Here is a 24,424-nt window from a genome sequence, read left to right on the forward strand (position 1 = left end):
CTCCTCCCCCCACCCCAGGAATGGAGGGATGTCTGATTCCCCCCCACCCCCCCACCCCCAGGAATGGAGATCTGTCTGATTGTTGTCAGCTCTGAAGCTAGGTATGGAAACCATAGAAGATTTGGCTGCTTGCCAGGCAGTAGTGGCACATGCCCTTAATCCCAGCACTCGGGAGGGGGATGCAGGTAGATCTCTGTGAGTTCAAGGCCAGTTGGGTCTACTGAGTTCCAGGACATCCAAGGCTGAAAAGCCCTCTCTTGAAAAACCAATAAATAAATAATAAAAATAAAATAAAAAGAAGCTTGACATTTTGGTGAGAAGTCAGAGGGGAAGAAAAACACTCAGGGGATGCCGAGGGAGGCTTGGTGGCAGTGACCTTGGTGGCACATGTTGGTGGTGCATGCTTTTAATCCCAACAGCCAGAGGACCAGACCGAGGTCAGTGTGGCTCTGTTAGTCTGAGGCCAGCTTGGTCTACAGATTGAGTTCCAGACCAGTCAGGGAGACATAGTGAGACTTTTTTTTTTTTAAAGTACTGGTGCCGAAAGTCCAAATGCTGTGGGGGAGTCCGCCAAAGGTGAGGAAGACCTGTAAAGTGTGACGGACACAAAGGACCAGTGACTTGAGTGGGGAGCCACGGCGGGAGTGGGTGAGAGCCCCTTACTCTCCTTTTCTATGATGGAAGTTCACAACTGCATGAGTGTGTGTGTGTGTGTGTGTGTGTGGTGGTGGTGGTGGTGTATGCAGAGAATGGCAGTGACACATGTAGAAAAGACTTGGGGCTGAACTTGGAGTGGATGTCACAGACAGACATACACTGAAGACTGGAGACCTAGATCCCTGCCAGTACCAAGAAGCCAAGAGAAAGTGTGGCCTACCATCCCCGGGAACTGAGGGCCCAGCAGTGTTGGCTGCTCTGGAGCCTGGGGCTTGGTCCTAAAAGGCAGCCAAGTATTTGAAGCCGAGGCTCTGAAATGTTGATTCCAAAGAAGGAAGCAGGAAGAGCCAGCCTCCTGGGGCGGAGCCCTAAGTGCACAGGGCAGTCAAACCAGAAAGACAGGAAAGGGGGCATGTAACCTAGCCTGGTGGCCTTGCTGGCAGAAATCTGTAATCTCAGAAGGCTGAGGCAGGAGGATTGAAAACAACTGAAAGGGAATTTAGAGTGAGATCAAAGCCAGCTCCCGGAACTTTGTGGAACTTGAAATGAAAAGTTATGGAGTTGGGAGGTAGCTCGGGTGGTGGAAAGCACTCCTCTAGCATGGATGAGACCACAAGCTAAATTCCCAGCTCCATGTAAACCAGGCATGGTGGCACACTCCACCGGAAGTCAAGTCAAGTCTTGCTTATGGGAAGGGAAGATGGACAGGAGTTCACTGCAGAGGACAGCTGGCTCTCCACAGAGGGGCCCTGCTGTGCCCTGCTGTGCTCTGCTTCGCAAAGGCCTCTGGGAACTGTGAAGGGCAAGGGCAGCGCTTGCCTGTAATTCCAGCACTGAGAGGCTGAGGCTGTATGCAGCTTTCTGTTTGCATGTGTGCCTTCAGGCCAGAAGAGGGCACCAGTTCTCACTATAGATGGTTGTGAGCCACCATGTGGTTGCTGGGAATTGAACTCAGGACCTCTGCATGAGCAGCCAGTGCTCTTAACCTCTGGGCCATCTCTCCAGCCCCCAAGGCTGCAAGATTTTAAGTTCAAGCTGAGGTAACACTGCACAAGCCAGATGAAGGAAACATAAAGAGACCTTGTGTCCCACACGAGAACCAAGACACATGACAACTTTTGAATTATTTTATTCCCATAGTTTGACATAATATACAGGCACTTTGGCCAATGAGGTGACACAGGCCACTGGCTCCTGCCTGAGTCAGTTGCCCACCTTTAAGCCCTCTGAGGATTAGTGCTAGTAATGTCACACACAAAATGGAGAGCTAGGCTGGGGAATGGAAAGACAAGAGGGGGAATCCACAGCTGTCCTGGGGCTTCAGATGGCAGCAGCCTTGGTTCCCTCAATCCTGGTGGAGCCTGGAACTGCTGTTTCTGAAAATCCCACACTGGGCAGTCGAACCCTGAATCCACCTTCTTCCCGGTCCCTACTCCCACTCCGGGCCTTGGGGCTTAAGGACACCCTAGGAAAACGGAATTTGGGTGACTTCTCCCCAACTGGGGACTTGGAGGTCGCATCACCCTCCTGTCCCTTAGAGACTTTAGAAGGGGAAGCCAAGCCTACCCGAGGCAGGCGGACCCTTACCCTTCCCCGGCGACCCGAAGCCCCTTCCCCACTGCCTTTTTCCTCCTCCTCAGGACTGGGAGAGCCTTCTCCGGAGACCGACTCACTCTGGCTGAAGCCCACTCGGGGTAGCCTGAGCTTTGGACTCTTAACCTTTTCTCCAACTTCTATCCCTTCCTTGGCCTTCGCCAGACCAAACAGGGGCAGCCGAACCTTGAGTTTGTGCCCACCATCCCCATCGCCCTCAACCACCTGGTACTCAGCGTGGCTACTCACTGGTGACGTGAGTTCCACATCGGGCAATGAGAGGTGGAAGGTCCGCTGGGCCTCAGGGCCCTGGGGCTCAACGCCCTCTCCTCTGCTTCCGGTCCCCAGTGTGGGCAACTTCAGCTTTAACCCACCCTCACTCTTGGCTGCTTCACCAGCCTGGGCTTCATGGCCCAGCCCCACATCCAGCTCTAGCTGGGGCACTGTCACTGTGGGCATCTTGAAGATGCCCTCACCCACTAACAGATCACCCCCTGCCACCTGGGTTCCAGGTAGCTCCAGCATCACCTGTGGCACCTGGACCCTAGAGCCTGCTGTGCCCTCTGCAGAAGGGGCTACAATCTCAGGGCCTGCCTCCCCAAAGCTGGCCAATTCCACCTGGGGCAAAGAGATGCCTAGTGTGGACACCCTCTGCACACCCTCCTGGCCCTCTGCAACCACCTGCCCAGTGGTGGACACCTGGAGGCCTGACGGCTTCACTCCACTGGTGACCTTCTCTGTCTCCTGAGCTCCTGGTGTGACCAATTCCACTGCAGGGATCTTAAGCTGCCCAGCTATGGCCTCCAGCTTTTCCCCGGGGCTGACACGTCCATCCTGAGTTTCTGCTTCCTTTCCTCGGGACAACCCAAAAGATGGCATTTTCAGCTTGGGCATCTTCACCTTCCCATCCCAGCCCCAACCCTTTCCCTCAAGCTCAGCCTCCCCTGCCACCAGTACATCAGCCTCAGAGTCCCGGCCTTTCACCCCAAACTTGGGCAGAGCAAATCTGGACGCTTTAGGCTTGCTATCAGCTACTTCCACCTTGCCTGAGGGCAGATGGGCATCCAGGCTGAGCTGTGGGATGGACAGATCCAGTGCTGGCAGCAACCCGGCTTCCCCAGCTCCCTTCGCTTCGGCCTCAGTCCCTGCTCGAGCTTTGGGAAGTGAGATGGTAAACTTGGAAACCTTCAGCTTGGTGGCTCGCCCAGGCCCCTCCACCTCTCCCTTGACAGCTTTGGGCCCTGAAAGTCCGAATTTGGGCAGAGAGAACTTGGAAGAGGGTTTGACTTTCATCTCCACCATCTCTAGCTGCTCTTTCTCAACTTCAACTGTGGGCAGCTGAGGAGTGACAATCTCCACAGAGGGCACACGAAAGCCCACCTCTCCAACACCCACTGCCACCCTGGGGCCCTCTGGCTTCTCCACTTTGCCTGGGACAGCTTCTTGGACTTGTCCCTCCAGGCCCAGGGCCCCAGGCAAGTCAAGCTCCACAGAGGGGAGAGAGAGGGAAGAGACACCAACATGGGACGCCTCAATGCCCACCTCTGGCTGCAGACAGGGAAGTGTCATGAGTTTGTCTGGAACCTCAACACTTGCCTCCCCAGGCTTGCCCACTTTTCCCAACTTGGGCATGGTCATCTTGGGCAACTTGAAACTAAATTCAGTCCCTTTTGCCTGCTCCGCCCCTGCAGATCTCCTTTGCACCTCAGGAACCTTGGACAACTTCATCTCTGGCATCTTGGGAAGATGCACCTCTGGGACCTGTGACACTTGCATTTCAGGCAGCCGGATGTCCGACACTTTGGGCAGCTGCAGCTCTGGAAGGGGGACATCAGGCACTGCCATGTCAGGCACTTTGGGGAGTTTTATTTCTGGAAGCTTCATTTCAGGAAGTTTAATGTCGGGCACTTTGGGCAACTGAACTTCCGGGAGGCGAATGTCGGGCATGGTCATCTCCGGCATCTTAGGGAGTTTCATCTCTGACACTTTGGGCAGCTGAACTTCCGGGAGGCGAACATCGGGCACGGCCATCTCGGGCATCTTTGGGAGCTTCACCTCAGACATTTTGGGAAGTTGCAGCTCCGGGAGGTGGACATCGGGCACGGCCATCTCAGGCATCTTTGGGAGCTTCACCTCAGACACTTTGGGCAGCTGAACTTCCGGGAGTCGTACATCGGGCACGGCCATCTCGGGTACCTTCGGGAGCTTCATCTCTGGTAGCTTCATCTCTGGAACTTTCGGGAGCTGTACATCTGGAAGGTGTACATCGGGCACAGCCATCTCGGGCACCTTCGGAAGCTTCATCTCTGGTAGCTTCATCTCTGGAACTTTCGGGAGCTGTACATCTGGAAGGTGTACATCGGGCACAGCCATCTCGGGCACCTTCGGGAGCTTCATCTCAGGGACTTTGGGCAGCTGCACTGCCGGAAGGCGAACGTCGGGTACAACCACCTCAGGGATCTTTGGAAGTTTCATGTCTGACATTTTGGGCAGCTGTACCTCAGGGAGTTGCACATCTGGAATGGCTGCCTCGGGCACTTTAGGGAGTTTGACCTCAGGAACCTTAGGGAGCTTTACTTCAGGCCCCTTGGGTGCCTTGACCTCAGGCCCAGCCACACCAATACCGAAAGAGGGCATCTTGAGGGTGGGTAGCTTCAGCTTGCTCTCAGCAACAGCTTCAGGGCCAGAGGGCCGGGGTTCCAGGAGAGAAAGCCCAAAGGTGGGCATTCGAAGTCTGGGACCCTTTGCTTTGGCCTCAGGGCTGCCCTTGACTACTTTGGCTTCAGTGGCTTCCTTCCCCCGAATCCCAAAACGGGGGAAACTGAGCCGGGGCATCTTGAGGGCCACTTCAGGAACCTCTCCCTGGGTCTCCACCTCTGCACCCGGCAAAGCCAGGTCCACCCCCACAGACGGAGCTGCCACATCCAGGGTAGGGACTTTTACCACTGCAGCCCCTTCCTGGGTGTCTAGGCATGGAAGTGTGGGAAGAGTGGGTAGAGAGGGCAGGGTGGGGAGTTCCACTTGTGGAACCTGGATTTCCATGGCTGGGGGCTCCACAGCTGGGGCAGCTGGGGCACCTAGCCCAAGGGTTGGCAGGTGAAGGGCAAAACTGCTGGCTGCCTCTGTTGATGGGGTCCCCTTGGGAACTGAGACCTGAGGGACACCCACCTCGGCACTAGGCAGCCGAGGCCCAACTAGCTCTATCTGAGGGGCTGTGAACCCAGCTCCTGTGGCTGCCTCAGCTTCTGCCTTGGCCTTTCTTGGGGGAGGAGCAGCAGCAGCCATTCGGGCTACCTGGGCCTCTTCAGCTACTTCTCGGACACGCAGCCGAGGCAGCTGGAGGCGGCGACGGGCAGGGGCAGCTGGGACAGGTCCCTTGACAGCCTCGGCTTTGAGACCCCGACGCAGTCGGGAGAACTTGGGAAAAGAGAACTCGACGTCAACAGGGGCCAAATCTGCAGGGGTCCCCAGGGCCCCAGTCACCATCTTCTTCTTCTTCACAGGGGACAGACTCTGGATGTTCTGAGGAGAGAGGAGAGAGGCAGGAGGCTGTGGGACAGTGGGAGGCTGGGAGTAGATAGAAAAATAACCCACCTAGTATACCAGGCTGGGAGAAGTTTGGGGTAGAGTATATCCCAAAACACATCCACCTTCCTGCCTGTCACTTCAGGAAGGCAATGACAGACATTCAGAATCTCACAGTGAGTGGACAGGGATGTGGCAATGGGAACCCAAAAATACCAGGCCCTGATTCTGGAATTTCCCCCAACATCTTTATTGTAGAGTTGGGGAAATTGTGACCCAGAGAGGAAAAGAAACTTGGGTCACTCAGTAACTCAACAGCCATTGGGCTAGAATCTGGCCTTCCAGGACTCCATGACCCCTAATGAGCCCGGGTTGCATGGTGGGGATGGGTGAGAACCACCTGCCGATAGGTGCACCCTTTGACAGGAGTGGAGTTTAGGAGCAGAGAACAAGGGGCAGAGGGCGAATTAGTGTCAGGTTAGTGACATACAGAGGGCCAAAGTGGGCCACGGTGAAAGGGAGTAGGGTTTACGGCGCAGCAGCGACCCGGTCACTGGGGCTGTCCTGGACCCGGACTGGGCTAAGCACGCGTACCAGCTTGGCCACTTTGGCCCTCGGGCCCTTCATCTCATATCCAGACACCGTCCCGGGCCTCAGTGCCAGGTCCCCGGTGGGCACAGTGCGCTTCAAGCAGAAGGAGACCTTGTAGGGCTCTGCGCATTGCAGCAGGCGAAGTGCATCCTCATATTTGAAGTTCTCAAAGAACACACGGGCACTCAGCAGCTGGTCCCCTGCAAACGAGGTGGAGGTGGGTCTGGAGTGAGTGTCTCCTGACTCCACCCACACTTGGGCCCACCCACTTCTTAGGAGTAAGCAGAGGCCCAGTCCCAGATTTTGACCCTGCATATCATAGGCCTCTAACTTGAGAGGAAATTTCAGAGGTTATGGCTCGAAGAGCGAAACTGGTCCCATTGGCTTTAGCCCCGCCCCTTTCCGGAAGGAACCGATCCACTCGGGCCACTTATGGTTGTCTTTTCACTCTCCTTTTCCATCCTCATCATTCAAGCAGAGGGTTCCTTGTGAGATCAGAATCAAAAAGTAGCATCCTTGAGCACCCACAGGGGTTTCATGTAACTCAGTTCACTATATAGCCAAGGATGATCTTAAACCCTTGACCCTCTTCCTCCAGCTCAAGGGCTAAGATTACAGGCATTTGCCACCACACCCTGCTATGGGTTATGAAGCTGATAACCTATAGGGAGGTACCTTACCCGCTGTGGATGGTTCCTTCCCCAGCTTCTTGAATTCATAAGAATACACTGTTGAAATTAGAGACGTAGCTCTGCGACAGAGCACACTTGTCTAGTACGAAGGGTGTCCTGGGTTCAGTCTCCAGTATGTTCAGTCTGTCCATATGACAGACAGGCTGACAGAAGATTCAGGCCGTGAATTGGCTTTGCCTAGACACTGGCCTCACTTTAACAGAGATCTACCTGCCTTTGCTGTCCAAGTGCTGGAATTACAGAAGTGTGTTGCTACACTTGCTCTCTCCCCTGCTTTTAATGTATGTCTGTGTGTATATGGGTTTTGGAAACTGAACTCAGCACTCTTTTTTTGTTTGTTTGTTTTTGTTTTTTTCGAGACAGGGTTTCTCTGTATAGCCCTGGCTGTCCTGGAACTCACTTTGTAGACCAGGCTGGCCTTTAACTCAGAAATCCGCCTGCCTTTACCTCCCGAGTGCTGGGATTAAAGGCGTGCGCCACCAAGCCCTGCTGAACTCAGCACTCTTAAACATGGAACCATCTTTCCAGGTTCTAGTAATACTCTTTTTTTTTAATTTTTAATTAATTAATTTATTTATGGAAGTACAATGTAGATTTCTTCGGACACCCCAGAAGAGGGCATCAGATTTCATTACAGATGGTTGTGAGCCACCATGTGGTTTCTGGGACTTGAACTCAGGACCTCTGGAAGAGCTGTCAGTGCTCTTAACCGCTGAGCCATTTCTCCAGCCTGGTAATCTCTTTATTGTGTCTGTTTTAATATTTATTTTATTGCCGGGCAATGGTGGCACATGCCTTTTAATTCCAACACTTGGGAGGCAGAGGCAGGCGGATCTCTGAGTTCGAGGCCAGCCTGGTCTATAGCGTGAGTTCCAGGACAGCCAGGGCTACACAGAGAAACCCTGTTTCGAAAATAAATACGGGGCTGGAGAGATGGCTCAGCAGTTAAGGGCACTGACTACTCTTCCAGAGATCCTGAGTTCGATTCCCAGCAACCACATGGTGGCTCCCAACCATCTTTAATGAGATCTGATGCCCTCTTATGGTGTGTCTGAAGACAGCTATAGTGTACTTACATATAATAAATACATCTTTAAAAAATAAATAAATAAAATAATAATATTTATTTTATTTTTGTTTAAGTGAGTATGTGACTGTGAGTGTATGTGTATGTTTGTGTGTGTGTGTGTTTGTGTGTGTTTGTATGTGTGCATGTGTGAGTGTGTATGTGTGTGTGCATGTTTGAGTATATGTGTTTATGTTTGTCTTAGTGTGTATGTGTGTTTTTGTATGTGTGTGTAAGTGTATGTATATTTGTATGTGTGTATGTGTGTGTGTGTGTGTGTGTGTATGTATGTATGTATGTATGTATGTTGGCTACCACAGAAACCAGAGAGAGCTTCAGATTTCTTGGAACTGGAGTTACAGATAGTTGTGAGCTGCCCAAAAAGGGTGTCAGTGTCAGAGACAAACTCAGGTCCTCTGTTCAGCTCGTGTCTTAACCACTAAGCTAGCTCTCCAACCTTGTTTGTTTGTTTGTTTGTTTGTTTGTTTGTTTGTTTTTGCTTCCTGAAGCTGGGTTTCCCTGTGTAGCTCAGGCTAGTCTTGATCTTTTTCTCACTATGACTCCAAGGCTAGCCTCAAACTATCAATCCTCTTGCCTCAGCCTCCTGAGTACTAGGATTATAGTACCCCAGTTTGGGGAATTTTTGTGAAGCTTAGTAAGGTACCCACATTTATGCTTCCATCCTTGAATTCTCCCCTCTACACTTATAAGTGGTCCCGCAATCTCTGCAGGGAAGTTTTTGAGCACTATTCACCCAAGTATTAAAAACTGTGAATGTACAAATCTCATGTAAACATAATATTTGCATAAAACCTATATACATTCACCCTGCATTCCCTGTACTTCATCTCTAGGTAAAATTTTGGAGTTTTATTATTATATTTTAGTGGGGATTTTTTGTTTGTTTGTTTTTAATGTATGAGCATTTTGCTTACATGCATGTCTATGCTCCACATGTGCACCTGGTACCCATAGAAGCCAGAAGAAGGTGTTGGATCCCCTAGGACTGGAGTCACAGAGTTATTTTGAACTACCATGTGGCCACTAGGAATAAAATTTGGGTCTAAAGCTAAGCATGGTGATTCATGCTTTCAGTCCCAACACTTGGGAGGCAGAGGCAGGCATGGCTCTGAGTTTGAGGCCAGCCTGGTCTACAGAGTGAGTTCTAAGGCAGCCAGAGCTACACAGAGAAACCCTGTCTCCAAAGAAAAAGAAAAGAATCATCATCATCATCACCGTCATCATGTTCCTCCTCATCATCTGGGTCCTCTGGAAGAGTAACCAGCACTCTTAAATGCTGAGCCATCTTCTCAGTCTAACTTTCTAACTTCTGGGCTTTTTTTTTTTAAAATGGTGCTGGAGATTGAACCCAGGGCCTTATGCATTCTAGACTAATGTTCTACCACTGAGCCACACCCCAAGGCTCTCACTTCTGAACTCTAGGCAAGTGCTCTACCACTGAGCCAGAGCCCTAGTCCTCTTTTCTCTATCTTTGAGACTGGATGTTACTAAGTTGCCAAGGCAGACCTTGAACTTTCCATTCTCCTGCCTTAGACACTTAAATAATTTTGTTTATTTGTTTGATTGATACAAAATCTCCCTGTGTGGTCCAGACTAGCCTTAAACTCAAGAATCTCCTGCCCCAGCCTCCCAAGGGCTGCTGGAATGATAGGCGAGCACTACAAACTCCAAATTATATATGATACAATGTAAATACTATATAATAGTCATTCCTTTGTGTTTTAAGATTTATTCTTTTGTGTTTGAGTACTTTGTTTCCATGCATGACAGTGCAGAGCCGAGAAGAGGGCATATGACCCTTGTAAGGGACAGTTGTGAGCCACAGTGTGGGTGTTGGGAACTGAACCCCGGTTCTCTGCACGGCTAGCAAATGCTCAGAACTGCAGAGTCATATCTCTAGCCCCTTAGGGAATAATGAAAGAAGAAAGTCCAGACATGTTCAGTATGGGCACTTCCCCCCAACACAGGCACAAATAATTTCAGTCTCTGATCGGCTGAATCCTCAGATGCAGAATTCAGAAATGTGAAGGGTAGATTGTCTACCTAGGTGCCCTTCCACACCCCTAGTCAGTGTGCAAGAGACAGCTTTGATTTGCAGCATTTGATGGGTCCCAGGTTGCCTGCGATCCCAACCCTCCAGAGGCTGGAGCAGGAAGAATCAAAGGCTTGCCTGGACCACAAAGGGAAACTTTGTCTCAAGAAATTAAAATAAGAAAACAAGCTGGACATGGTGGCACATGCCTTTAATCCCAGCACTTGGAAGGCAGAGGCAAATGGCAGTAGTAAGTGAGTCCGAGGCCAACCTGGTCTACGGAGGGAGTTCAGGATAACCAGGGCTACATAGAGAAAGGCTGTCTCGAAAAACCTAACCAAACCAACCAACCAAACAAGAAAGACTAAAGGCCACATTTGCCAAGCTTCTATCAGGTAGCACTTTGAAGCCTGGCAACTGTTCCCCTTCTTTCTTATCCCTTTCTGTTTCTCTTGGATACTGCTCAGAGCCTGGACATGCTTTCCCTGGCACAGTGTTTTGTGTTTTCTTATTCTTTCTCTGAGGCTCCCCACACCCCTCCCCCCATCCCTTTAGCCATGTGACTACTTACTCTCCATTGCTTTCTTGGACCCTAACTTAAAAGACCTGGCTCTCTCTCTTCCTCTCCCCCACTCAGCAATTGCTAAGACTTACTGCCTGCACTGGGGTTTTTCTCCCAGTCTGTTGTAATAAAATTGTCCTTGGGTTTTTTGTTTTTGTTTTTGTTTTTTTTTAAAAACACTCCCACCTTGTCTTTCTCCAAACAGGTATCAGCAGGCCACTCAGTCCTCAGGTAAAATCTCCTTGGAGATTCCCCACAACCAACGAAGGGAAACCTAGCCAGTCACTCTATCACCTAACAGTGATGCCTAGAAGCATCCTTGAGGCCTCCCTCTCTATGGTACCCCACACCTAGTCCTGAATATCTGAGAGTCAAGTCCTTCCAACAACACCATATTAAGCCTGCCCATCCATCACTTCTTAGAGGCTAATTGATCTTGTCCCTGATGCTGCCTCTTACATTTCAGCCAACTGTAAATAAAGCAGCTAAACAAGACTCATTTCTGCTTCTCTTCTGCTTATGTCACAGAATAAAAGTCATAGTCCTTATGAGCCCTTCAAAACTGCCCTTGCCCCTACCTTCTCACTAGTTTCACCCCACTATTCTGTAAGTTTCTTAAGTGTAGGGACCTTTCTGTGTTCTGTTCACCATTGTAGCCAAAGCAGTAAGATGCTTAGTAAATAACTGTTATGGAACAGGGATGTACTTCATTGGTAGAATGCTTGCCTAGAGCTCACGAGTGAGAGGCTGGGAGCACAGTTCATAGAGCATTCACCTAGCATTCATCCAAAAAGCCCTGGGTTCCATCCTCAGTATGACAAAAAAGAACATATACATTTTTAAAATAATTAATTAAAGAAAGAATAATTGTTACATGCAATGCATAAGGTAAAACAGCTTTATCCATATTTCTTAAAAACATCTTTCATCTTTCATTTAATTAAGTTCCTCTCTCCATCTCAAGTTAACTCCACCCCTTTTCCTGTCCCAATAACACATTAATTAGCACTTACATAGTGCTTACTGTGTGACACTTATCTGTGTGCTGTTTTCAAAACCTGACTCATTTAAGCTACATAATAACCTCATGAGGTCAGTGCTAATTATTCCCATTTAAAGATGAAAATATGGAGACACAGAAATATCACGAGGGTTCTGGGAGTCCAACACAGACAATGAGCCGGCCCTAAATAATCATAGTGCCAGCTGGGCATGGTCGCTCAGGCCTGTCATCCCAGCTACCCTGGAGGCTGAGGCAGAAGGATCAAAAGTTCAAGGCCAAGGGCTGGCAAGATGGCTCAGCAGTTAAGATTGCTCTCTGCTCTTCCAGAGGATCTATCACCCACTTGGTGGCGCACAGGGGATTCCGAGCCCTCTTCTGGCCTCCAGGGGTACAACAGATACATCACACACCGACATAGTTGGTGGCAAAACATCCATACAAATAAACTAATTATTTTTAAAGTCTAAACCCAGCCAGGGTTACACAAGAAGTTCAAGGCCAACTCGAACAATTTAGACTCAAAAATTAAAAAAGAATAGAAAGACGGGCATGGGGGTGCATGCCTATATCCCAGCATTTGGTTGATGGAATAAGTTCATCGTCAGCTGTACAGCGAGTTCAGGCAAGCCCGAGCCCCCAAAACAATGAATGAGATGTAATTCGGTGGTAGAGCGAGGGCCTGGCATGCTGGAGGAGCTAGATTCAGAACAAGGAAAGCCTCACCACAACCTCTTAACCCCGCCTCCTAGCAAATAAGCACAACTTCAGTTTCATCCTGCCAGCACGCTTAGGCGGATACCTAACCACACCCTTGCAGGTCAACCCTGACCCACCAGGCCTTCAGACTCCGCCCCACCCCGCCACGCCCCCGCCAGGCCCGGGACCCAAAGCAGATTCCTAACTCCGCCTCCACAGTCCGGCTTTGCCCCGCCCTCCCCCAGTCACGCCCCCAGCGCGGTGGCCAAGGCAGATTCTTAACTCCGCCCCCATAGGCCGGCTCCGCCTTGCCATATGCAGACCACGCCTACCTTCTTGCAAGCTGAGGCTCTTAGCTGCGGGTGAGTCCTCTCGCAGCTCGCGGACAAAGATTCCTTCTTTGCCGCCGCCTGCTACATTGAAGCCGCTGACCCCGGTCTGTGCCTCGGTCTCCACGATAATCTCCACCAACTCCGCCCGTCTCAGCTCCTGCGAGGGGCAGCAAGGGGTCGCCATGGAACTCCAAGACGGCAACTCGCCCAGAGCTCGCCATGGCGTTCCTTCTCTAGGACCCGCGTTGTGGTTAAACAGCTCTCCTTTCCCGCTCGCTCTCTGGGAGGGTCGCGGTCGGAAAAGCAAGGGGCGGGGCGGGGCTGGAAGAAGAGGGGATGAGTAGGCGGGGCAAGATCACGGGGCGGGACTAGGAGTGCCAAATTAGGTGATTTTGAGAAGCTTATTAATTTTCCATTCTTTCTTCCTTTTTTTTCATTTTTTTTTGGGGGGGGGTTTCGAGACAGGGTTTCTCTGTATAGCCCTGGCTGTCCTGGAACTCACGCTGTAGACCAGGCTGGCCTCGAACTCAGAAATCCACCTGCCTCTTCCTCCCAAGTGCTGGGATTAAAGGCGTGCGCCACCACGCCCGGCTCCTTTTTTTCATTTTATTTTTGAGACAGAGACTCCTGTAGCCCAGAACGTCCTAGAAAGCCTCGAATTCCCCGAGATCCTCCTTCAAGTACTGGGACTAAAGTCATAAGACAAAATGCCAATTCCAATATCTATATTTGAAAGACCAAATGGGGCTTTAATAACTACACAACAAGCCTAGGGATTTAACCCAGTGGTAAAAGTCTTGCATAGCACGCACGAGGTTCTGAGTTCCATTCCCAACACGAAACTAAACAAACCAAAACATTTATATAAAATATTCAACTTGATAATAGTTATTCCTACAGGACAAAGGCATGCTTCTAATAAAGGGAGGCACCCATAAGCCATGCGGGATGGAAGAATGGGGTCTTGCCCTCTGTGGGCTTGAATATGTGTGAGAATGCTGTTGTGAACTCTAACTCCAAGACATGCATAACTCCCCCGGGAAAGGGAATCCAATGAAGGGGGGGGGGTGCGTGGGTAATGAATGGTGACCGCAGCAGAAGTGGCATTCATGGTATTTGCTGGCCCTGGCTCTGAAACACGCTAGAGGGTTCACATCTGCTTCCCAGAAGGGGAAGCAAGAGGTCTGATTCTGTCTAGGAAACCACAAGATTTTGTGGAGCACCTTGCACTTCTGGGCCTGTTGCTGTACTGCAAAGTTGGGTGGTGTGAAAGGAAAGTCTGGTTGTGAACTGAGACCTGACCAAGCATGGCTGGACCTGGGTGAATGCAAGGCACTGCGACCAGCCAGGAGAGGGAAAATCAGGCCTAGACTAGATGCCCTACTGCAGTGGGACTAGAGCAGGAGAATATGAAACATTAGTTGGGGTGGGGGGAGCTTCTTGGAACAGTAGGGTCCTTCCACTCCCCTTTGGACAGCATCTTGTGTCTCCCCGTGTTTTTTGGGAAGTCACAGGAAGGCAGTAAAGCCTAGGAAGCTAAAGTGAGTTACTTAATGCCTCAAAGCACATTAACAGCCAAGCCTTGTCTTAGGTATTCCACCCCAGGACTCTATAGGCTGTGACCCCATTGCCTGTCACCCTCAGCCTTAATGAGGCTCCTTTGTAAGTAGAGCCACCCAGCCTGGTACTCAGTAGAAGAGGTTAAAAAACTGCTAACATTGAATCTGAAAGCTGTGGCAGTGACTGAGGGTGTTCTCTTGGTACCAGACTATGCAGTAGTCCAAAAAGTGAACCATCGGAGTTCCCAGAGATGGGGACCATCACCCCACCTCACCAGTGGGGAAGCTGGGGCTCCAAGAAGTTAGGTCACCTGCTTAAGGCTGTACATAAAGCAGGAAAGGACTGGATTTGCCTTGTGGGGTCCTCTACAGTGACTTTGTACTTTGTCAGCTCTTATCTGTAGTGGGGTGTTTTGACTCAGGGTCTTACTCTGTATTTCAGGTTGGCCTCTAACTCACAGTAGTCCCCCTGCCTCAGCCTCCTGAGTACAAGTGCTAGGATCATAAGCATGTATCCATGCTTGGTTATAACTAGTCTCTTCTGATTAAATATTTCTGTTGAATTTTTTGTTTTTGTTTTTCAAGACAGGGTCTCAAGGCACTGTCTGTCTGTCCTGAAGCTCACTATGAATACCCTGAACTCACTGATCCACCTGCCTCTGCTTCCCAAGAGCTAGGGTTAAAAGCCTGTGCTATCACACCCAGGTATGTTTAAATTTATTTTAAAATGACTTGGGAGCTGGGCAGTGGTGGTGCACTTTAATTCTGGCACTCAGGAGGCAGAGGCAGGCAGATCTCTGAGTTTCAGGCCAGCCTGTTCTGTCTACAGAGTACAGAGACAGTTCCAGGACACCCAAGACTACAAAGAGAAACCCTATTATTAAAAAAAAAAAAGTTAGGAGAGAGGCAGCAAAACAACAAGATAAACAAAGGATTTTGTGTGCATCGGTGCTTTGCCTGCGTGTAAGTCTGTGCACCACATACGTGCTTAGTGTCAGTGGAGGTCAGAGGAGGGTGTCAGATCTCTAAGGGGTTTGAACCCCCATGGGGTTGCTGGAAATTGAAATGAATCCTCTGGAAAAGCAGCCAGTGCTCTTAACCACTTCGCCATCTGTCCAGCCAAGGTTTCCTTTTGTTTGTTTGTTTTGTTTGTTTACATTTATTTATGTATGTGTATATGTATGAAGGTCAAAGGAATCAATTTTAGGATCCGGGTCCTCTCCTCTACCATGTAGCTTCCAGAAGATTGCACTCAGATCATCAGGCTTGGCAGCAAGCACCTGTACCCACTGAGCCCATCTGCTGACCCCTCTTTCTGCTGGGTTTTGTCATCGTTATCATCACCATCATCATCATCATCATCATCATCGAGGACTGACTCCAAGATCTTGTGCATATTAGGGTACTTTACCCCTGAGTGACACACTTTTTTTAATCTTTCTGGGATAGGACCTTACTAAATTGCCCAAGTTGACCTTGAACTTGAAAGCCAAAATGATAGGCCTAAGCCACCACACCCATCAGTAGGCCCCGCTTTGTGTTGAGCATTTGACATGTTAATTTCTCCCTCACTTATTCTATTTCCAGCTTCCAGGTGGGAATACCAAGGCCCAGAGAAGCCGGGACATGCCTTCTTGGCACCCTAACCTGTGGATACTCACCTCAGCGCTGCGGCTCCTGGCCTCCATAGCTCTGCAGAGAGTCACCTGGGGCTCGGGCTCCCGTGTCCTCTCCTCCTTCTGCTGCAAGACCACCTTCAGCTCCTCATGGAGCAGCTGCCACTGAGCCTGGGGGTATAAGATGGAGGCCTGAGGCAAGGAGGGATTGTCGGGTAGAGATGGGGCTTGCCAGAGAGGTCAAGTGCAAGTGCAGGGATGGCATCAGGCGGGCGGAGAGTAGGGCCCCTCACCGCTTCTTGAGTGATGGCCTTTTCTCCTGATAGGAGCCCCACTCGGGGTGATGCACAGCTGTAAGCGGGAATCTCACTCTTCCTTTGAGGTCTTGCTGCCTGCCATGGAGAGACAAGGGGTGTGGGACATCAGACAGACCCAGGGAAGATAGAGAGGGGCATGTGGAACCAGCCAGCTCTCACCTGAGGGTCACTTCCAGCTCCCTGGGCCTCCTGGGTCTGGGGCTCTAGGAAGAACAACACACATAGCAGTATTACCTCATATCCCCTGTGCTCGTTCTGACAATTCTTTGTGCTCAAGTGCCTTACAGTTATTTCCCAGGCCAGCCTGGATAGCCTCTGTAGTGAGACACTGCCTCAAAAGCCTGAATGCAGAGCCAGGAACGCTTGCCCAGTAGTACACACTGGCAGTCCCATCGTGTCTGGTTTGTTCTGTGCTAGCGAGTCAATCCCAGGGTTTTACACATGCAAAGCTACCATTTTACCACCTGAGCTATATTCCCAGGCCTTGCTTTGAGTTTGAGACAGGGTTTTCGAACACATTAGCCTCAAATTCTCTAGGTAGCTGAAGATGACTTTGAACTATTGTCCTCCTCCCACCCCATTTCAGCCTCCCAAATACCGGGGTCACAGGCAAATGTCACTGTCTTTAGTTTACCAGAAAGCTACTTTACTGAAAATATGCCGTCTCAGAGAAGTCATGCAAATTTGTACCAGTGTGGCGCACACAACCCAAGAAGAAGGCACAGAGAAGTCAGCCTCCAGCCGGGCCCTCCTGGGGACATGGAGGAGGTGACTGTCTCTGAGCTTTGGCCCCCACCTGGCATGCCAGCCCGCCAACCCCTGCCACACAGGAAAAGGTCAGGCTCATGCGGCACATTCCCTCACACAATGGCCCGTCTGCTGTGCCAGTCACATTCTGCCCCTGCCCACCCGCCCACCCACCCACTGCCATACAATGGCCCTTCATAGCTCGGCCCTGGAGCAAAGGAGATCAGTCAGTAGAGTGCTTGCCTAGCATGCACAAAGGCCCTGGGGTCAGTTCTCCACTTCCTAAACCAGGCATGGTGGCACACAACGATAATCCCAGTATTTGGCAGGTAGAGACAGGAAGATGAAACAATTCAAGGCCATTCTTAGCTCCCTAGGCCAACTACATGAAATGGGTCTATGCAACACAACAAACTTAGGTCACAATTGGCTGAATTAGACAACCCTTTGGACGCATCCACACATGCTGTAATCACACCCCCTGAAGCCCACCACTGGCCCCCAGTAGCTGAAAGCTCCTGTCAGCAACTCCTAGGAATCCTAGATTCTGTCTCTAAGCCCAGCCTCCCTTGTGAACCCTTTTGGCTCTTGCACACAAGCTGAACACCTCTCCTAAGATGGCTTCCCTGTGAACCAGGCCCTGGCACAGGGGCAGAGATTAAGGCTTGGTGAGAAGTTTCCTGTCCAGAGTCACAAAGCCAGGATGAGGCAGAGTACCCTTGACCTCTGTTCTATACCTAACTCATTTGCAGAGCTGCTGGGGGAGAGTTGAGGTGAGCAAGAGGAGTCAAACTGAATAAATTCCAGAGGACCTTGTCGGTGCCAGGCCTGGCCGCGGGACCCTAGTTTGCTGACAAGTAAAGGAAAGTTAAAGACAGACTGTCGTAAACTGGGTGTGGTCAGAGACTCCTGTAATCAAATAGGATTATGAGTTAAAATGTAGCCTGAGCTACATGAGACCCTGTCTCAAAAATACTGAAAAAATACTGGAAGGCAGGGAGATTTATGCTTTATGTCCAGCCAACGTGTTCTGGCTTCATCCTAGGCTATAGCATGTGACCATCTCAAAAAAAAAAAAAAAAAAAGAGAGAGAGAGAGAAAAGAAAAGGAAAGAAAAGAAAAATTTACAAAAACAACAAAAGGGCTGGGGACCTGGAGAGATGGCTCAGCGGTTAAGAGTGCTGGCTGCTCTTCCAAGGGACCTGGGTTCAATTCCCAGCACCCACACAACAGCTCACAACTGTTTGTACTAGGGGATCTGGCATCTTCAAACATACATGTAGGCAAAACATTAATGCACATAAAATAAAAATAGATTTTTTTTTTAAAAAAAAAGGGAGTCAATAAGGTCTGTGGGGAACCTCGGTGGAGAACCTTGACCTGACGTGGTGGCAGATACCAAGGAGGATGCTGAAGGCCACACTCTTGCTCTGATCCCAGGCAAGGAGGCAGCACCTAGAACCTGACACAGGAAGCCTAGGCAGGACGGGCAACACAGTGTCCCCCTTCTTCATCCCTCCCCTTTTCATCTGTCCCTGGAACAGCTGCCCAGCCCAGGTTATATTTAGGCCTCTGAGCCCTTCCTGAGCCACGTGCCCAGCTCCTGGGCAGGGGTGGGGGCAGCTTCCGAAGGAAATGTTCCCTCTGCCGTCACCCTTTGTTCTCAGACCTGCCCATCCCACTAGGTAAGGAAGTGGAGGACAGGCTTCCGGGGAGTCCCCGGTTTGTGTCACGGGAAGAGGGAATGAGGTTCTCCCGTTGAATTGTGGCCTGGCAGAACTTTCTGGAGGCTGACAGCTCATTTCTTGAGACACTACCCTAGCATACGCCTGAAATTCATCCAAACTTTTCAAGGACCCTGTTTCTAAAACACATTTATTATGTGTTAAGGTCTGGAAATATAATGTCTTAGGCAGGCGGTGGTGACGAGCGCCTTTAATCCCTGGCCTCAGGAGGCAAGAAGCAAGCAAATCTCTGAGTTCGAGGCCAGCCTGGTCTACAGAGTGAGTTCCAGGACAGCCAGGGCTACACAGAGAAACCCTGTCTCGCAAAACAAAACAAAACAAAACAGCAACAAAACAGAAATGTAATGTCTTTTTATTAATGTTGAGCATTGAACCTAGGAGCTCATAGTTGCTGGCCAAGTGTTCTACCACTGAGCGTTTGCCCTCTGATCCCTCTACTCTATTTGTTGTATGGGGGATACAAAGTCTCACGTACCCCAGGCTGGCCTCTGGCTCCCTACGTAGCTCAGGATGACCTTGAGCCTTTGAGCCTCCTTCATCTACCTCACTCCCTAGTGCTGGGATTACAGGCTCAACCACAGCAGGCTTTATGGGATGCTGGACATGGAGCCCTTGGCCTCTCCCATGCTAGGCAAAGTTCTCTACCAACTGGTCTGTGTTCTCTAACATATCCCAGCCTTCTTTCCCCCTTTCATTTTAAGGCACAGTCACACTAAGTTGCCTAGAATGGCCTTGAGTTGGCTTAGCAGGCTAACACCATCAGGCCCAGATCTACTTGTCTGTTTTAGGTGCCATTCAAACCCGTAGTGTGGCTCAGAGGCATATATCATCATTGGGGCCTTCCCATGACCCAGCTAAGGATTCTTTTCTTCTGGCTCCCTCCCCCCAAGAGCTGCTGTCTACCTCATGTGTGAATTCTGCTCTTTCAGAGCCTCGACTTCCGTAAGCCATCTATGGTCTGCAGCCCTCACCAATGCCCAGCCCAGCCTGGCCCCTGGACACTATCTAAGACCATGTAATGAGTCTAAGAGGAGGTGCCCAGGTAGTGTAGCCTATGGCCCCTTAGGTTGGCCCAGCTCCAGTGTTTCCTCAGTCTGAGTACATGGGAAAAAACCTTCTCTTTGGGGCCTCAGTTTTCTTACCAGTAAGAAGTATGCATCCAATAAAAGTAGTTTCATTGGCATGGTGCCAGCTTGTAATCCCAACACTTGGAAAGCTGGGGTCAGAGGATTGTGAGTTGGAGGCCAGCCTGGAGTCTGTCTTCAATACACACACACACACACACACACACACACCAACAGGTACTTTGACTATTCATCATATAAGTGTTCAGTTATAAACTAATTTCTGGCAACATCAGAGTGCAGAGAGCAGGGGCTATGCACCTGTTTCTCAGATTCAGCCATCTTTGTATGTTTGAGACAAAGTTTCCTGGTTGTGCAGGCTGGCTTCACACTCCCTGTGTAGCTGAGGGTGACCTTGAACTCTTGATCCTTCTGCCTCTCTCCACCTCTGTTATGTTGGGGTTACAGGCATGACCCATCACACCTATCTTCAATACCCAGCCTTTGTACCACAGCAGCCCCCCAATTCCTCCCAATCAAAAGGGAACATCAAGTTGAGGCAGCAACTAAATTTTGAGTCCTGTCTCCTACCAATGGGATCAATGCTAGCTCTCCAGCATCCACCTTCAAAGACCAAGAACCCTTTCTCAGCAATTCACATATTCCACCAAAGGGGCCTTTATCTGCCCATCTTACATATTGGAAAGTGAAGACAAAGGGATAGCCTGAAGCTGCCCAGGCAGGTATAGGTGGGCACACCTATAATGCCAGAACTCATGAGACTAAACTCAGGGGCTTTCCTGGAGTGTAAAGGCAGCCTGGGTTATATAGAAAGAACCTGAGACTGTGTCTCCAAAAGCACTAAAGGAAGGGCTACAGAGAACGTAGACTGGGTAGATAGAGGATTGCCTAGCATGCATGAGGCCCTGGGTTCCACCTCCAGCACACTAATACTCAGCGTGGAAAGCAGGGAGCCTACAAGCTCAGTTCTATCCAGCTACATAAACTGGAGCCCATCCTGAACCACAAGAGATCAAAGGACCCCACCCCCACCCCATGGGAGCATAGAATTTGAACCCAGAGCCTGGCTCTGAAGTCCATGAATTTGACTCCTATGTTAATCTCCCTTCCCAGACCTCCCAGAACCCTAGGCTGCGTTCCTAGGGTTGCTGAGCCCAGTCCACACCAGAGTGGCCAGCTGATCATTTCTTACCGGTGGGCCTCCAGACACCTCCAGAGCTCCTTGGTCTGTCTGTTTAGTCCCAGCCTTGGGCTGGGAGGGAAAAGGAATGGGAAGGGGGGGGCAGAAGGGGGACCCTGGCCATTGGCTGTCCTGCTGTGATGTCACCCAAAGGGTGGGTGGTGGGGAAACAAACATCCCCTTCTGTGCACTACATCCATCTGCAAGGGGGTGGGGATCTGGAAACTCGAACCTCTCCCTTGCCAGAGCCCAGACCTCCACCCCAGCCTTAGTTCAAGAATTTGCATACCACCCCCATTCGAATACTCAGCACCCCACCCCCATCATCTGTGGGCTCCTGGACCCAGGCCTAACTCACATAGTCCCTGAGACTCTCAAAACAACCTCTTAACACTGTCTCCTTGATAATTTGGGTTCAAGTCCCAGCTCAGGCATTCCTGGCTCCGGGAACTTCAGCAATCACAGGGCATCACTGGGCCTCAGTTTCTTTGTCTTTGAAATCGTAGTAGTAAGAATGCTTACCTCTTGAAGGTTGTAATGGAGTCAGATGAGTTTTAAAATCTATGGTGGGGCCCAGTGAGATGGCTCAGCAGATGAAGGCATTTACCATTAAGCCCGAGGACCTAAATTCAGTCCCTGGGTCCATGTGATGGGAAGTGAGAACTAACTCATGCCAATTGTCCTTTGATTTACACACACATGTGCACACACACACACACACACACACGTGAGCACACACAGGCATGCACGCATGCACAGGCACACATGAGTGCACATACACAGGCACACAGTCCAACACACATGCACACACACACACAAGGGCACACATGTACGTACATACACACACACATGCATGTGCATATCCTATGATACATACGCACACACAATAAAGAAATGTACTTGAAAAAAAAAAAAAAAGACAGCCGGGCGTGGTGGCGCACGCCTTTAATCCCAGCACTCGGGAGGCAGAGGCAGGCGGATTTCTGAGTTCGAGGCCAGCTTGGTCTACAAAGTGAGTTCCAGGACAGCCAGAGCTACACAGAGAAACCCTGTCTCAAAAAACTACAAAAAAAAAAAAAAAAAAAGACTAAGGCAGGGACTGGAGAGAGAACTCAGCAGCTGAGATCATTTCCTGTTCTTCCTGAGGACCCAGTTTGGTTCCCATTCCCAGCTCCGGTGGTTTACAATCATTAGTAAGCAACCTCAGCTCCGGGATGCCAGATACCTCCGCCGGCCTCAGCAGGCGTCTATCTGCACTCACATGTCTACATGCAGACACTCTTACTTACACATGATTCAAAATAATAAAGACAAATAAAAATAATAAAGACAAAAGCAGGCCAGGTGGTGGGGGCATGCACCTTTAATCCCAGCACTCGGGAGGCAGAGTCAGGCAGATCTCTGAGTTCGAGGCCAGCCTGGTCTACAAAGCTAGTTCTAGGGCAACTAAGGCTACCCAATGAAACAAACAAACAAACAAACAAACAAACAAGCCAAAGCCATTCACAAAAGTACATAAATAAATGGCAAAAGGGATAAATTACCCTTTTGTTTTGTTTTGTTTTGTTTTGTTTTGTTTTGTGAGATAGGGTTCCTCTGTGTAGCCCCTTTGGCTATCTACTGAATTTGAGGCCAGGCTCATGGGATAATGCCTTAAAAACACAAACAGCAACAGCAACCAAAATGAGAGGGCTGGACAGGCCTCTCCTGGGGGGCGGGGGGCGGGACAGGCCTCTCCTGGGGGGGGGCGGCGGGGGGGGGGGGCGACTTTGAACTTTTGCTGGGCTCGGTAGAACTCCTGCTTATTGTTCAACAAAATCACCATCACTGACACTGTATTGCAAGTTCTGCCTTAGGGAGGGCTCATTATGTTCAATTCATAACTACTCAAGAAAGAGGTGGTGAAGCTGACCGCCAACCTCACTTCAGCCAGACCCCAAAGATGCCATGGTCCCCTACGGGCCTCTCAATTGAGACTGGAAGAGGGACGGTAACTTTCACAAGATCACACAGCAAGGCACAGTATCGTACACTTAGAGCCACTCCTGCTCAGCAGTCAAACCAATGTCTCAAGGCCTTATTCCCACTCTCCTGACCCCCTGGCCCAGCCCCCAGCCTGCCCTGACTCACCAGACCCCGGGGAGCGGCAGAGGAAACACAGGTACCCCCACATGCCTCTGTCACCCACAAGGCCGCTGCCTCAGATGCTCTCAGCTCTCTGAGCAGAGGCCTAGAGCTGGGGCCAGGCTGAGGCTGGGGGATTACCCCCAAAGCTATAGTCAGCAGCTTCTGCTCTATTGTCCTGGATGGCCAGGACCAAGGGCTGCACGCCGGCCCCTCACACTGGCTTGGGTGGCCTCTCTGTGGACCCTCCTGTCACCCCATATTGAGGGATCTGAACCTCTGCTGAGGGTATGGGGTCAGGGACAGGGTGGCAGGATCCTAACATGCTGGGGCCGCCCCCTTCCTCTGTGAAATGCCCCCTGCCCACTCTGAGCCACCAGGGAAGGCTGGAATGCGCTGAGCTCCGGGAAATGCCTTCCAGCTCTGGCAGGCACCAAGCAATAGGGTGTGGCCAGGACATAGCCAGCACCATCCTGGAAATGAGGGGGGTGGCTGCTGCTGAGCATAAGACCCTACCTAACTACACCACTCTATCACGTACGTACTCAGAGAAACACTGTGTATTTATTCAGTGGTGCATTTATTCATCCAAGAAGCGGTCACAGTGGTGGAGACCTACGGTCCCAGCATTTAGAAGGTGAAGGCAAGGAGGTCTGGAGTTCGAGATCATCTTCAGCTATATTCCAAGTTTCAGGTCAGCCTAGGCTACATGAGACCTTGTCTCCAAAACCTCAACAACGAACAAAAAAATGAAAGAAATTAGGACATGACCTCCCTTCCATTGCTCAAAAATGGAGCTTCCCCCCGCCCCAAAACCCCCGCCGACCACTATGGCTTCAAACTCAGATCCTCATCTGCCTTTGCTTCTAGTGCTGGAAATAAAGCCATTGGCCATCACACTCAGATTTATCACTTTCCTTACGGTTGTTTGCTTTCTTTTTGGTTTTTCAAGACAGGGTTTTAAGCCTGGGGGTAGTGGCACATGCCTTTATTTATTTACCTATTTTTAAAGATTTGTTTATTTGTTTTATGGAAGTACACTGTAACTGTCTTCAGATACACCAGAAGAGGACGTCAGATCCCATTACAGATGGTTGTGAGCCACCATGTAGTTGTTGGGAATTGAACTCAGGACCTCTGGAAAAGCAGTCGGTGCTCTTAACTGCTGAGCCATCTCTCCAACCCAGCACATTCCTTTAATCTCAGCACGCAGGAGGCACAGGCAGGTAGATCTCTGTGAGTTCGAGGCCAACCTGCTCTACAGAGCTTTTGGGGTCAGGA

The 24,424-nt window shown here is 50.3% G+C and overlaps 1 protein-coding gene across 2 annotated transcripts; it reads right to left on the bottom strand.

Annotated features, from left to right (window-relative positions):
- Positions 1-1,927: 1,927 nt before the first annotated feature.
- On the bottom strand, positions 1,928-23,192 carry Prx (periaxin). 2 transcript variants are annotated; one of them, XM_085840957.1, is made up of 7 exons: positions 23,150-23,192; positions 16,422-16,465; positions 16,239-16,337; positions 15,991-16,116; positions 12,771-12,927; positions 6,370-6,566; positions 1,928-5,772 (listed from the first exon to the last, which is right to left on the bottom strand). In XM_085840957.1, the coding sequence occupies exons 1-7, from the start codon at positions 23,190-23,192 to the stop codon at positions 1,978-1,980; spliced, it is 4,461 nt and encodes a 1,486-aa protein (XP_085697083.1). In that variant the 3' UTR covers positions 1,928-1,977. The 2 variants fall into 2 exon arrangements, with proteins under 2 accessions (XP_085697083.1, XP_085697084.1); XM_085840958.1 differs by lacking the exons at positions 16,239-16,337; positions 16,422-16,465; positions 23,150-23,192 and having other exon boundaries at positions 1,928-4,128; positions 4,159-5,772; positions 15,991-16,017.
- Positions 23,193-24,424: the final 1,232 nt, after the last annotated feature.

The sequence above is a fragment of the Mus caroli genome, unplaced genomic scaffold (assembly GCF_978045245.1).
Source record: "Mus caroli unplaced genomic scaffold, Mus_caroli_1 scaffold_8, whole genome shotgun sequence".
NCBI classification, from domain to species: Eukaryota; Metazoa; Chordata; class Mammalia; order Rodentia; family Muridae; genus Mus; species Mus caroli.

Coding starts and splice junctions, on each gene's coding strand:
- Prx (XM_085840957.1), bottom strand. CDS start 23,192: ATGTGGGGGTACCTGTGTTTCCTCTGCCGCTCCCCGGGGTCTG. Junction 16,338..16,421: donor GAGCTGGAAGTGACCCTCAG/GTGAGAGCTGGC, acceptor TCTCCATGGCAG/GCAGCAAGACCTCAAAGGAA. Junction 12,928..15,990: donor CCAGGAGCCGCAGCGCTGAG/GTGAGTATCCAC, acceptor TGCCCCTCGCAG/GAGCTGAGACGGGCGGAGTT.